General features: G+C 51.2%; 6 protein-coding genes across 6 annotated transcripts; 4 read left to right on the forward strand and 2 right to left on the reverse strand.

The window, feature by feature from the left end:
* Positions 1-421: 421 nt before the first annotated feature.
* On the reverse strand, positions 422-2,933 carry atm1 (ATP-binding cassette Fe/S cluster precursor transporter ATM1; the record flags this gene model as incomplete). Its single annotated transcript, XM_026751633.1, has 7 exons — positions 422-522; positions 585-801; positions 861-1,907; positions 1,962-2,230; positions 2,287-2,401; positions 2,459-2,518; positions 2,577-2,933. The coding sequence occupies 7 exons, from the start codon at positions 2,931-2,933 to the stop codon at positions 422-424; spliced, it is 2,166 nt and encodes a 721-aa protein (XP_026599981.1).
* An 846-nt stretch (positions 2,934-3,779) lies between these two features.
* Positions 3,780-6,026, forward strand: DSM5745_09618 (uncharacterized protein; the record flags this gene model as incomplete). Its single annotated transcript, XM_026751634.1, has 5 exons — positions 3,780-3,876; positions 3,945-5,254; positions 5,302-5,751; positions 5,798-5,914; positions 5,970-6,026. The coding sequence occupies 5 exons, from the start codon at positions 3,780-3,782 to the stop codon at positions 6,024-6,026; spliced, it is 2,031 nt and encodes a 676-aa protein (XP_026599982.1).
* Positions 6,027-6,647: 621 nt separating this feature from the next.
* On the forward strand, positions 6,648-8,744 carry DSM5745_09619 (serine/threonine protein kinase CBK1; the record flags this gene model as incomplete). The annotated part of the gene is made up of 4 exons (XM_026751635.1): positions 6,648-7,267; positions 7,333-7,836; positions 7,900-8,376; positions 8,432-8,744. The coding sequence occupies 4 exons, from the start codon at positions 6,648-6,650 to the stop codon at positions 8,742-8,744; spliced, it is 1,914 nt and encodes a 637-aa protein (XP_026599983.1).
* Positions 8,745-9,318: 574 nt separating this feature from the next.
* DSM5745_09620 (spliceosome assembly protein PRP11) lies at positions 9,319-10,100 on the reverse strand (the record flags this gene model as incomplete). The annotated part of the gene is made up of 2 exons (XM_026751636.1): positions 9,319-10,020; positions 10,089-10,100. The coding sequence occupies 2 exons, from the start codon at positions 10,098-10,100 to the stop codon at positions 9,319-9,321; spliced, it is 714 nt and encodes a 237-aa protein (XP_026599984.1).
* Positions 10,101-10,300: 200 nt separating this feature from the next.
* On the forward strand, positions 10,301-12,306 carry DSM5745_09621 (putative tubulin-specific chaperone; the record flags this gene model as incomplete). The annotated part of the gene is made up of 4 exons (XM_026751637.1): positions 10,301-10,463; positions 10,580-11,021; positions 11,080-11,170; positions 11,218-12,306. The coding sequence occupies 4 exons, from the start codon at positions 10,301-10,303 to the stop codon at positions 12,304-12,306; spliced, it is 1,785 nt and encodes a 594-aa protein (XP_026599985.1).
* A 407-nt stretch (positions 12,307-12,713) lies between these two features.
* On the forward strand, positions 12,714-13,596 carry DSM5745_09622 (putative formin binding protein; the record flags this gene model as incomplete). The annotated part of the gene is made up of 2 exons (XM_026751638.1): positions 12,714-12,737; positions 12,808-13,596. The coding sequence occupies 2 exons, from the start codon at positions 12,714-12,716 to the stop codon at positions 13,594-13,596; spliced, it is 813 nt and encodes a 270-aa protein (XP_026599986.1).
* Between the last annotated feature and the right edge of the window lie 725 nt (positions 13,597-14,321).

Below are 14,321 nucleotides of genomic sequence, written 5' to 3' on the forward strand. Positions count from 1 at the left end.
GGAAGGGAATGACCGGAATAGTTGAAGGAGTGGAGGAATAGCTGAAAAAGAATGGTGAGCGGGAAAAGAGCGATGAATTGTAAAAAGCAGTCAGAAGTGAGCGAGCGATAACACTGGGAAAGGGAGCTGTCAGTGTCAGTTGGAACTTGGACCTTGGGACTCGGACGGAATGGATCGAGGCGAGATTCGAGAAGAGGAGCAGAAGCTGTGGGGCCACAACGTGGGATTGGAAGGAGCGCTAGGCCGCTTCCCGTCTAGCCAGGGGGCCGTTCTCGCGCGATATTGGAAATGTTGGAGTTAGATTGCGGTCGTGCAGTCGCACCATGTCCGTGACTGCGTGGTTCCCTGGCCCATGCAGCGCCTCTAATATAACGTCTAATCACGCTATCTATTCCATCCATCCTGTAACCAGTACATTTCTCTACTTCTTCGGTGCCATGTCTTTGTCCTCTCCTGCCGTCTCTCCCTCGAGCTCGGCGTTGCGTTCGTATTCTGGATCTTGTGCCAGTGACATTTCCTGGGCTGCAGCAAGCACGTTAGCTTCCGTTCTGGGCCTCAGGAACTAGCTTCCGACGGGTTCTTACCATTCCAGAGCTCGGCGTAGATGCCATCCAAATCCAGAAGTTCGCGGTGTGACCCTAGCTCCGCTACTTGTCCTTCCTTCAGCACCAAAATCTGGTCGCAATCATATATCGTCCGCAAGCGATGCGCCACAAAGACGCTGGTCCGTCGTTTCTCCTTCAAAATGCTGTTGATGTTTTGCAACAAAGCTTGCTCTGTGTAAGTGTCGAGGGCAGACGTCTATGAAAGCATGAGTTAGCGTCGATTATTTTAGGGTTGCTGGGGGGACGGCGACTTACTGCTTCGTCAAAGAAGAGCAACTGTGGATCTTTCAGGAGCAATCGGGAAATAGCCAGTCGTTGCTTTTCTCCACCGGAGATCATCATTCCACGCTCGCCGACAGCGGTACGGTAGCCATCGGGAAGCCTCTCGACAAGCTCATGAATATGTGCTCGGCGCGCGGCTTTGCGCACCTCCTCATCGGATGCCTCCAGCCTTCCATAGCGAATGTTGTGTTCAATCGTGTCGTTGAATAATGGCGTATCCTGGGGAACGACGCCGATCGCTTTACGCAAGCTTTCTACAGTGACGTCCCGGATATCCTGACCGTCAACCAGGATCCGTCCCTCCTGCACGTCGTAATACCGGAAAAGGAGTCGCAGAATGGTGGACTTGCCGCAGCCGCTAGGGCCAACGATAGCGAATTTCTGTCCAGCAGGAATCGTAAAGCTAGCGTTCTTCAAAATTGGACGCTCAGGATGATACCCAAAGGTCACGTTCTCGAATCGGATCTGCCCGCCATTCCTAAGCTCCAGAGGTTTGGCATCGGGTCGCTCTATGATGTTGACGTTGACCTTTTGCAAGTTGAACAATGTTTCCATGTCAAGCAGCGACTGGCGCAGCTCGCGGTATACAGATCCCAGGAAGTTCAGCGGCACGGAGAGTTGAAAGACAAGTTGGTTTACCATAACCAGATCACCAACAGTGAGAGTTCCGGCGGCAACCCCATCAGCGGCGAGGTACATCATAGCGGCAAGCGCACTTGAGAAGATCATGTTCTGACCGGAGTTGAGAAGAGCCAAGGAAGTGGTGACCTTAATAGAGGCATCTTCATATGCCTTGAGTGCTTTGTCATAACGCGCAACTTCAAACTTCTCGTTGTTGAAGTATTTCACAGCCTCATAGTTGATTAAAGAGTCTACAGCAACCGTAGCCCCCCGGTTATCCGCTGCATTGGCCTGCTTTCGGAATTTTGTCCTCCAAGCGGTTGTCAGTATTGTGAAAGCTGAATAGGCCAGCATGGTTGTGGCAGTGATTGCAGCGAATTTGAGACCATATTGATGCGTCTGTTGCGTGTGTCAGAATGCTAGTCATATACTTATGACTAAGGGCCAACAAACCAGGATGCCGCACACAAGCGTGATCTCCAGAGCGGTAGGTACGACGTGAAATACCATTGACGTCAGGAGAAAGCTGATGCCTTTCGTTCCGCGGTCAATAGCTCTTGTCAAACCTCCCGTCTGTCGTGAGAGATGAAAGTTGAGATCTAACCGCAACAGGTGCTCGAAAACGTTTCGCGCAACCTTGCGAATTGCCTTCTGAGCGACGCTTGCAAACACGGCGTTCCGAAGCTCTTGGAAAAGAGTAGCTCCAATTCTCGTCGCCCCATCTGCAAGGTAAGGTAAGTTACTCGTAGTTTTGAGAATGTCAATTACTCCGACTTACAGGCGATGATCATGGACCCCGCCACTGTATAAGCAGTTCCGCCAACGGACGCAAAATCCACGTTCATCGAGTCAACGATGCTTTTGAAGTAAAAGGGTATTTCGACATTCAGAACCTAAATAGAATAAGGTGAGTATAGACGGATCAGGAAAGGTCTCGGTATAGTTCTCACCTTTGCGCCAACTAGCAACGACAGGGCGGTTCCTACACGAAGCTTGGTTCCCCAATCACCCTGTATACTGCCGATTAGCGAAGCGCGTGGACAACGCCCGAGGTTCTTGAAGCTTCACCTTCGGCCAAAGGTATTTTGCCATTTCCCTCATTATAGCCCAATCCGCCTTCCTCTGTTCCTTGTTCGCAACCGTGCTTTCACTAAGCAGGTCCTTTCTTGCAGTCGCCGCATTTTGTGTCTTCTGTGGGCTTGGTGCAGCGGGTTTGGCCGATGTTGGGGACGAGGTTGGCTCGGGTGTGGGCGTCTTTTTATCGGAAGGCGTAGTTTCGTCCGTCTGTTTCTTGTACGAGAACGGTCTAAGCTGAGAAACTCCCAGGGCAGCTGAGACTGGATTCGATCGCGGAAAGGCGGGACGGTGGGAGACGAACCGCGCCGGAGTGCGCCAGCAAGGCGATCGAGCTGCTTGACGCAGCATTGCGCCGTTGACCACCTATGCGGATAATTCAGATAATAGCACTTGCTAACCCGTATTCCCCTTCACTCAAAGTAGCATTGTTGTAGGTGATTGTGGTGTTTGCTAGGTTCGAGTCTCACTTCGTGTTGCGGGCGCCGGGTTCGGAGGGGAAAAGAGGAGCGGAGATGATGCGGCGGTTTTGAGGACCTCCGGATTAGGCCACCACAAGCCACGAAACTCGGAGAACCTTGGAAGCAATTGATTTGGGTTGAATTCGTGCGTGGGGGTTGTCTGAAGAAAAGAAGAGGAGCACCGGTGAGAAGCTGAGGATAAAATGTCGCTATGGTCTGTTGCAATTGTTTCGGAGATGATGCAATTCAGGGATCCCAGCGCTCCACGACAGGCTTTCCGAGCTACAACGGCAAAGCCACGACAAAGCTTCCACTCAACTCTATGAGTTAGTTACTCTAGTTGTTTGACTCCTCATCCGCTGGGAAGTCTGGGACGATGAAGGGTTTCGCTTACTTGCGTTTGCTCATTGGGGACGCGGCTGAAGTCAAGACTAAACACATTCGCAGATTGACTGATCTCTGGTACATTATTAACATACACAGTATGGCCAATTCCCTTTACTCATACTGCATGGGAGAGCCCAAGTCATTCAAACTATGCCAGCGCTATCCAAAGTGAATCCAAAATGATAGTACTAAACAATCATGTAGCCCACAGGGAAAGAGCGTGACTTGCCCGCATTCACTCACTCCTTCCTGGGAAGAAAGTTGATTGTCCAGTCTAGATATTAATGATGAAACTAGGCTCTTTCTCGACCCTCCCGCAGGCATCACTTTCGGCCATCCAAGTTGCGCAATGGAGCCAACAGTCAGGGTTCGATGCATAGTGTGCGGTGCCGACATAGAACGTGAAGGCCGATCGGAGGATACCTGGCTGCAATCATACAGTATGGGTGAGTGAGATGTATACTCAAGTCCAGTATTGCTGCAGAGTATGGAGTCTTTTGCTTACATCTTAAAGTATATCGTACCGAGCAGGTAGTGCATGTATCGGCCATAGGAGTACGAAGGCGACAGAACGACGAAGCAAGCTTCAAGGTCCCGGTACAGAAGTTTACGAGCAACAATGAAGCCTGGATCCAGGTTCCTATTCTGCAGGAGGCTGACAGCTGCTTTGGGTTCCTCCTTCACAATGCATGCTGGTGCCTCCTCGAACGCAGAGCTTGGCCATTGGCGATATCATTGCCCAGGCTGTATGAGGTATTCGACTCCGCCCCCAGAGACTGGACCGATATGCAGTCATGCTGCTACACTTGGGATCACATGTACGAAGGAACGACTGGCTTCGTTCCCCTGCATTGGAGGGGGGAGGGCATGCGTTGGCCGTGGGAAGAAAGGCGTTGGCGCGAAACATGGCGATCGGTAACGGTCAAGAAAGCATTTCTTCGAAGCCCTTTTGCGTGTACAGTTTATGATCTGATAAGGATTGCTCCGACGCAGTCCATGCCGTTCGACTTCTCAGCTCTGACTGAATCATCAGTTGTCAGTGACGGTTTCACCCGTCTGCCGTTCGAAATTGTGGAGGAAATAGCATCGTATTTGCCAACAGCCACGGTCCTTCAACTTCGATCCGTGTCCAGGGCTTTTACTCGGTTGTTCTATAGCCAAATGTTTTGGGCTTCCCGGTTCAAAGGTGATTTCGAGCGTAGCTTCTTATTCGAAGCTCACGAAACGCGTTCGCATCGTGATTGGCGCTGGCTGTATCAGCGAACGAGGAATGTCCATCTAGCTTATCCTGGTTTGGAGAACAGACTGCGGATCTGGCGCTTGACCGAGTTGCTCCTGAAAAAGCTTAACCTGTCGCTTGCGGACTCATCCACTCACTTGGCGATCAAGCGGCGATTATCAAACTGGGAAAGGGCTGAGGTTCATGGGGACATTCTTGTTGGAAACGAACTGAGAAGGAAAGGATCAGGCTTGCGGATTCTTACACACGAGACACAGGTACCACCCGATGTCCAGAAAATTGGGGTTTCCGTTCTCGAGGATGGAGAAACAACTTATGTTGCCGGAATACAGCTTGTTCATGGCTCAGACCAGCAAATTATTCAGCTTGGTTACGTTACTACTTCTGCAAGCACGACCTACACTGAGGTGGGCTCTTTGGACGGGCTTATAGTGTCTGTCGGATCAAGAGGGATCCACGCACTCCAGATTGTTCATAGCAAGAATGGAAGTCTGTCTCCGTGGCTTGGATGCCCCCATAGTGGCGCAAAGACGAGGCGTCTTGCTTTCCCTGAACGAGTCGTTGCCTTGTCCGTGGGACTGGATGTGAGACCGCCATGATCCGGTAGTTTAGGGTGCTAACTGTGGCTTAGGGTTATAAAATGGTCTATATCTCGATTTGGGGCAGAAGAATGGGCGGGCTCAAGAAGCAGGAGCAACATGAGCCCATAATGGATAACCTCCTGTGGTTCCCGGAACTTCCTGACTCCACCGCACATCTTAATGTATCGTCTACCTTTGGCAGTATGGACTCTAGCACCAAAGGGTTCCGGCCTGTGATATGCACCTCATTTGGCGGCCCTGGAGGAGCCGACCTTCAGTCTCTAATACGAGTGTTTGCAACCATGAATCACAGCTGCCTGGTGAATATCGGCTTCGGTTACAAGTCTGAAGTTACATGCTGTCCGCAGCGAATGCTTTCGCCAAACCAGTCAAACGTTGGAATCCAGTCCATGGAGATTAACGGGCCAGAAGGAGAGTTCATCGAGAAGATTGAAGTTGGAACTCGCCAATGCGAACCTGATATCATAAGTGGACTCAGGGTGCGTTTTCTCCAGCATCATCTTTCTACTTTGCTCACATACCTAGTTGACAACAAATCGGGGAAGAAGCTGTACATTCACGGGCAGCTTCTGCGGGTGCGAACAGTACACGCTTCTCAGAACGGCAGCCGGGACGATTCCCACGGGGCTCTATGCGACACAGGTAAGGAATGCAATAATCTATGCTTATATGCGACGAGTAGCTGAACACGTTTTAGGAAAGCGAGGGCTTCGAGAACATGGGAATCATTTCTCACAAGGTGGAGCCTTGGTAGCACAGGCATTGAAGTCTTAAATGACCCTCAAAGGGTTGAGCATAGTTAGCGACAATCTGTCCCTGATTCTAAAGGATTCGTTTATACCTCCGTCCAACTGAGGTGTCTTATGCACATTATATGACTTGCAAAGGAAAATATACCAAAATATGCATTTCTCCAAGCCAGTGTGTGTATAGAGACAGCGAAGGTGGCCCCCGCGGTCTCCCGTAGCCCAACTCCAAAACAACCCAAGTACCTGGACACTACCGCACTACCATCGGGCTACTCGACTAGCCTCCAGTCTGGGCTCTGGATAATTCGCTGCGGCTTTGCTTTTGCTCGCTTCTTATCCTTCCAGTTGGGTTTGTGACAACAGGCTCGTTCTTGGTGCTCGATCGCCTCCTGATTGATGGGAGAGCTTGTCCAGTCGGAAGCCCTCCAACACTCCACTATAGGAACACTGTCCCCTTCCCCTCAAACCGCCCTCGCTCCCTCAACTCCCCTAGTCTCCTGAAGCCACCGCTTCTTCCCACCAAACCTTCCCCTCCCCCCTTACAGCCCCCTTATATACATCACTTTCCTCCATCCCTCGTCTTGCCGTTTGTCCAATTCTGGCAGTCTGGAGGGCGCTCTTTCAAGATGGACCCCAACAATAACCGCCCCCACCTGAACTTCGGCTACAACGAACGTGCCTTCAACCCAGCGGCCGCAAACAATCGCGCGTATCCTACCACGCCTTCCGCGTTCCCCCAGCCGATCTATCAGAGCCAAAGCCCCCAGGACTACATGGAGGCCCAGAATGGCGTTTATGGTCAGGGATACTTCATGCCAAACAACTACCCCCCGCAGGCCGCCTACGCTCAGCCTCATTACGGCCAACCGAACCTCCAGTCCCCTCAGCCGGCCTATCAGTCTCGAATGGGATACAATGTCAACCCCAACGATGGGACCAATGGCTTGATACAGCAGTTCTCCAACCAGGATCTCAACTCCAACCGGACCGGATTCTTCAATCGCTCCGCCTCGCCTGGTCAAAGACCCCGTACAGCTGGTAACAACGCCGCCGGTCAGCAGCAGCAACCCGGACACTTGGCCCCTCCCGTTCCTCGCAGCCCTCGACTACCTGCGGAGAACGAAGAGCTGCAACGCTACCCTGAGCGCTTCTCTGAAAACATTCATAAACGTGGAAAGGCCGCGAAGGAGTTGGTCAATGTGTTCTTCCATGAGAACATCGAGCGTGCGCGCGACCGCAACATGCGGTACGTCTCACTACGAAGGAGATTTTGCGGAAGGGCCTTGCTAATTGGTTTTGATAAATGAATAGTTCAGCGGAGCTCGATAAGATGATGCGTGACCCCAGTGTTTCACAGGATACGAAGGCGAAGGAGGCGGAAATGGTTGGAAAGAAAGAGTCTACATTCCTTCGATTCCTTCGGACGCCCGAGACTCCATCCAACTTCCAGACCATCAAGATTATCGGAAAGGGCGCCTTTGGTGAGGTTAAGCTCGTGCAACGGAAATCAGACCACAAGATCTATGCGCTAAAGTCGCTGATCAAATCAGAAATGTTCAAGAAGGATCAACTGGCCCACGTTCGTGCCGAGCGTGATATCCTGGCTGATTCCAAGGACAACCCCTGGCTCGTCAAGCTTCACGCTTCATTCCAGGACCCCGCATATCTATATCTTCTGATGGAGTTCTTACCTGGAGGTGATTTGATGACCATGTTGATCAAGTATGAGATCTTCTCTGAAGACATTACACGCTTCTACATGGCGGAAATTGTGATGGCGATCGAGGCGGTCCACAAGTTGGGCTTCCTTCACCGGTAAGAATGGACAAACTCGGGCTTTCTACTACACAACAGCCTACTAATATACGCACTCTACAGAGATATCAAACCCGACAACATCCTTTTGGATCGCGGTGGTCACGTCAAGCTGACTGATTTTGGTCTCTCTACCGGAGGCAAGAAAACTCACGACAACTCATACTATCAGAACCTTCTGAAGAACTCTACTTCCAAGGACAAGAACCGGAACTCTGGATATTTCAACGATGCCATCAACCTGACAGTATCAAACCGTGGACAAATCAACACATGGAGAAAGTCTCGCAGAGCCATGGCTTACTCAACTGTCGGAACACCTGACTACATTGCACCCGAAATATTCAATGGTCAAGGATACACCTATCTCTGCGATTGGTGGTCCGTCGGCGCTATCATGTTTGAATGTCTCGTGGGCTGGCCTCCATTCTGCGCCGAGGACACGACCGACACATACCGCAAGATTGTGAACTGGAGAGAGTGTCTGTACTTCCCCGAAGAGTTGACCTTGTCTCGTGAATCTGAGGGTTTGATTCGAAGGTATATCATATTAGCAACCCCCCTTGCAGCTGCGAGTCTAACCGCGTATTATTAGCTTCCTGTGTGACGCAGAGCACCGTATCGGTAACGAAGGTGGCCAGTACGGCGGCGCTACACAGATCAAGAACCACCCGTTCTTCCGCGGAGTAGTATGGGAACAGCTGCGCAGAATTCGGGCTCCGTTCGAACCGCGACTGAGCTCGAATATTGATGTGTCATACTTCCCCATTGACGAGATTCCCCAGGAGGACACCAGTGCTATCCACCGCGCTCAGGCCCGTGCTATGCCGGACGAGCAGAATGCCGAGATGAGCTTGCCTTTCATCGGATACACGTACAAAGCGTTCAACGCTTTCCAGGCTAGTTGAACACGGATTCGGATTGTGAAAATTTTTGAACGAGCCGATGATGGATGTCCTTGGAGAGTTTTGAAAGCGGGCGGGCTTGCGATGATAACTTTTCAATGGCTCATCCAGGTCCTTGCGACGGTCGGATAGACCTTGTTAATTGGTTTTTTATCAAGCATATAGCGCATACATCATGTTACTGGGCACATGAGCATTTCTACCATGTTTTTTTTTTCTATCTTGTTCTCCTCAGATGCTTGCATCAGGCCGTAAGTCACTTGTTGACGACGCTCGCCCCTTTGTCCCCGGACTGAAATATTCTTGCGGATGCTCTGATGAGCTTATCTTGTCTCATTACGAGGACGGTATGAACACTTAGAATATACGAATTTAACGTCTAATAGGCAAGGTGCTCCCATTCAAGCGCTAGTACAAGTAGAAGCTCTGAATTCTGACAGTTGAACAATTCGATAAAGTAACAGCCCTGGTTTTGTTCACAATAAGACCCAATTAACGCCCACCGAAGCCCCCAAAGCCAAGGTATGATTACAGAACACGCAACTCCCTGTCCATAGTAAGTACGAAGTAGGCAAGCTCAAGCAGCTCCCATAGGTGCCAACCCAGGCACACCACTAAACCGCTCTTCACGCTCAGTCTTGAACATAATCTGCACCCAAAACTCCTTACTATCCTCATCAAACCACGTCCAATACCTTCCCTCCCGCCGATCAATCTCCCTCGCCTGCAACTTAAACCCACAAGTCTGATACGGCTCCGCCGCAATAACCAGGTACTGAAAGTTCTTATCCGGCGGCTCCTCAACCTTCTGCTCGAACGCGCTCATAAACCGTACGCGCGGCTTAACCCCAGGCGTAATCTCCTGATACTGCAGCTGAAAGAGCAGCCCCAGCTGCCTCGTCAGCGGGTCCCGAATCTTCGTGATCTTGTATCCCGGCCGTCCAATCTTGATCGTCTGCTTGCGGACCTGCACGCCCATGGCACCGGGTATTGACGAAGGGTCGGCATTTTTGCCCTCGCGTTGTTCACGGGCGGCGCGGCGCGCGAGGTTCGTCTGGTGCTTGCGGCCTTGCGTGTGGGCGAGGTACGAGCCGTCGTTTTGGTGGACTGTTAGGCAGAGGCGGCACTCGAAGCTGCCGACGTGGTTCTTGAAGAAGTAGGGGTCTTTGTCCAGGTCGATGGTTTCGAGCGCGAGTTTGCGGAGCCGTTCGCGGCGGTCTGCGTTTGTTGCGGAGTGCGAGGCGACGCCGCCGCCGCCGAATTTGGAGCCTGCGCGGTTCTGTTATCTTGTTAATACGGTTCTCTTGAAGGTTTAGGTGCCGATCGTATGGGCAGCTGATAACGTACCTGATAATCCATTTTGGATGTATAGACACGGGTCTCCTGCTGCAAGGAGTGGAGTGAAGCTGGGGTGTTGGATAGGAAGCTTTGCGGAAATTCAAGTTGGAGATTACATAAGCAGCTAGACTGGGCTGATTGGAGGTTCTTGGTTCAAACAACAACTGGCAGGAGTGATATCTGGGTTGATCTTGAGATAATGGTTTAATCTCAGTCCAAAAATGACGAGTGGCCGAAATACAGCTGGTTCCCATCCCTGGGTGAATCAACGGCGATCGTACGATGGCAATCTATGCACCATCCGCTATGTGGGCAAGGTCGAGGGAACCTCTGGGGAATGGCTCGGGGTCGAATGGGACGATCCGTCGCGGGGAAAGCATTCAGGTCAGCATAATGGAGTGAATTACTTTACATGTACTGTGATCCCTAGTATAAGTGTTTTGTGACGGGAACTTAACTCCCCACAAAGTTTCATGTCGATGTTTGCTAATACTATACAGGCTCAAGAAACCACCCCACGGCAGGGTCATTCGTGCGGCCTTCGCGTCCAGCAGACAGCCCGCGCAGCTTCTTAGAAGCACTACGGGAGAAGTACGCATCTGACTATGAGCAGACTCGTGCGAGGCAAGCCCGTGCGGACGCGGAGCCCGAGAAGCCCATCAAATTCAACAGCAAAATTGCCGAGGAAGTCGGCTTTGACAAGATCCGGAAGCAGCTTGCGGAGCTTGAAGAGCTGAAGATCGTGCTTCTTGATGGACTGCGTGTTGCCGGTGTGCTTGCTCAGGAGGCTAGTCGTGAGCAGATCGAGGAAGCACGGCGCGAGATCGAGAGGACATGTCCTAAGATAGTGGAGCTTGACCTGAGCGTGAATATGTTGACGACTTGGAGGGATGTTGCTGATATATGTGAGCCGCTTAAGCGATTGAAGCTTTTGAGGTTGAGGTGAGTGCTTGTGTTCTTGATTTAGGAGATAGTTGGCGCTCTGACTGCGTTCTGGTAGTGGGAATCGGCTGGGGTCTGTTGAGGAGGGGTTGAGGTTTGATAGAGTTGAGGAGCTTCATCTGGATGATACTTTGCTTCCTTGGGAGCAGGTGAGCACGATTTTATTGGTTCGCCGTACTTGAGCTGACTCGTCTAGGTATCGATGGTGGCTGCTCAGTTTCCATCACTCACCTGGCTCTCAGCTTCAGGAAACCAGATCTCTGTGGCTCTCACGCCAGTATCCAATACGTTAACTACTTTGGTTCTCGAGAACAACGATATTGGTTCACTATCCTCGATTAGGGCACTATCATCTCTCCAGAACCTCAAGCATTTGTCACTGCGCGGGAACTTCATTGACGCCATATCAGCAGCTGACGCCGAGGGCAGTTCGTTTCAGTTCTCCAAAAGTCTTCGATCAGTGGATCTATCCCGAAATAAGATCAATTCGTGGTCGTTTATCAACAGGCTTCCCGAAGTCTTCCCAGGACTACAGAATCTCCGAGTGTCGGGGAACCCCCTTTACAACCAAGCCGTCGCACCGTCATCTATCACCGGCATCACCGAAAAGCCAATGACAGTAGACGAGGCGTACATGCTAACACTAGCTCGTGTCGCAACTCTGCAGGTACTCAACTACAGTACGATATCTGAAAAGGACCGCAGCAACGCCGAGCTCTATTACTTATCTCTAATTGGCAAGGAGCTGTCAGTATCTCCAGAGACGGCAGAACCAGATATACTCAAACCGCATCCTCGATATGGCGAACTATGCAAGATCTACGGCGAGCCGCTCATCCAACGAGTCTCGAAAGCAACCGGGTCAGACGCTGCAGTCAACCCGCGCTCTGTTGCGGCGCGATTAGTGCGGGTGCTATTTCGTCTGAACCAAGACAATGCTCAAACGGTCAAGGTCAAGGATATTCCTCGGTCGTATGACACGTACCAGGTCAAATCTATCGTCTCTCGACTATTCGGCATCACACCATTTGAGTTCCGCCTGATTTGGGAAACGGACGAACTAGACCCGGTCAGTAAGGAGAACATGGATATTGAAGATGAATGGGATAGTGAAGTCGAAGAAGAAGACGCCTCGGGCGAGCAGCTGAATTCTGGGGACGAAGCGAAGTTCGTCAAACGAGAAGTCGAGCTTGTTGATACGACCAAGGATATTGGTTTCTGGTTTCAGCCAGACCTTATAGAGGCTAGAGTTCGGATTGAGATTCAATCTCTTCCATCTGCATAGAGTATAACATAGCACATAAGTAATGATTTACGAGATGCGAGAGGCTTTTTCCCTGGACGGCAGTGATTTATATAAGCGCCACATCTTGTTCCCAATCACAGAAATCGGCATATGGGCAATCTAGGATGAGATGAGGAAATACCTTCTAGAGATAAGTTCTAGGACATACTTCGCTATTTTATGAATGAGAAACATATCTAGACGCACAGCAGTAGCCACGGAGGCTCTGCGACATCTCGTTTAAAGCGGCAAACATCTGGGTCCGGATTGGAATCTAACGCCGCGGGCGACACCAGAGCTTCTACAAACCAACTTGCACTCGACCACCCCTTCATATTCGCAGATCCCGGACAGAATATTCATATATCCTCATAGCAGCCATTAAAACACGAGAAGACTTATCGCCGATGGCAGAATACTGGAAATCAGCAGTAAGTGAAGCCGCGCCACCCTTTCATTCTACCATTTCAATTCAACATCTACAACTTCTAACTGAACTAGCCAAAATTCTGGTGCAAGCAATGCAAGATCTACATCCGTGACACAGCCTTCGAGAAGACGCAACACGAAGCGACAGCAAAACACCAAAGCAACCTGAAGCGCTTCCTACGAGAGATCCACCGCGACAACGAACGGTCACAACGCGACTCACAGCGCGCAAAGGATGAGGTCGAGCGATTAAGGCAGTCTGTTGCCGGTGGCGGTGGAAAAGCCGGGGATAATCAGTCATGGAAGAAATCGGCCTCTTCAACATCCGCACCCGCGTCGCAAAGGCCGGTCTCGGTGGAAGAGCGCAAGAAGCAGATGGCGCAGCTGGCGGAGATGGGAGTTGCTATTCCAGACGAGTACCGGCGTGATTTGGCGCTGGCGGGGGATTGGCAGACCGTCTCGGAGAAGGTAATACGACCGGCGGAAGAGGAGGACGGGGAAAAAGTGCCTACGTTGGGGGTTCGGAAGCGGAAACATGATCAGGATATAGATGAGGAGGAAGAGGAAGCGAAAAGGGAGGCTGAGCGGTTTGTTAGTAAGGGTTGGGGGTCGAGGACGAGGCGGTACCCTGGGGCGGAGGGTGAGGATGAGGATCTAGATGCGCTGTTGGCGTCTACGAAGGAGGTGAAGAAGCTCAAGGAGTCGGAAATCGAAGAGGATTCGGCTGAGAATACGACCGCGGAAGAAGAACCACAAAAGGAGGATAAACCGAGCGATGAAGTGCCGCCCAAGGAAGAGGAACCATCAGCTGCCGGCGGCGTGGTATTCAAGAAGCGCAAGCCGAAAGCAATGAGAAAATAGGGAATGAATAAGATTACATATTATGCGATAAAGCTCGACCGTAGAGGAGTATGAGATTGGAGTGATATGTGATTGAAAGCAAAAAGGAAATTCTGGTAGACGTTGCAGAGGGTATACTCAGTAGTATGTTGATGTTGCCACAGCAGGAATTTGGTGGTTGATCTCTTCATCGGCGGACCCGGACAAGCTCCAATCTTTTAATCTTCAGGCCCTCTCCTCTTTCCATCGCGCAACATCCTTCGTCGCAACACCCCCCGTCCTCTTGCCTCGCCAGTTGCGGAGCCTGTTTGGTGCCGAACACAGCGTTCTGGTGGAATATAGTTATTCGGCTCGCTTCTTTTCGCTTATCTGACCAGTACAAGGTGAGTAAAAGAGCCTCGAACGGCCTGTTTCCTTCCCCCCCCGACTCTTCCCCGACTTCGAGATCGAGAATCGAGATACGATTTTTCTCTCCACGCACCGGCTCATCAGCTTTTTGGATACACCAAAATGGCTGCAAATTTTTCGCTGTCTGGCTTTGTTACGCCGCAGACGGAGGGGGGCTTTCCTGCGCAAGGAAAATCTGGACCCCGGCATTGAAGAGGTTTCTTGCGGTCGCGTCCAAATTCATACAGACCGGTCAAAGGCCATGAATTGCTCAAGAGTCTCCGAACATCAAGAGTCTCGTAATTGACGGTCGGGCACGCTATGGTTGATGCGCCTATAATCGTTCTGGACTTGACCAC

This window comes from Aspergillus mulundensis (genome assembly GCF_003369625.1).
Source record: "Aspergillus mulundensis strain DSM 5745 chromosome Unknown scaffold_12, whole genome shotgun sequence".
NCBI classification, from domain to species: domain Eukaryota; kingdom Fungi; phylum Ascomycota; class Eurotiomycetes; order Eurotiales; family Aspergillaceae; genus Aspergillus; species Aspergillus mulundensis.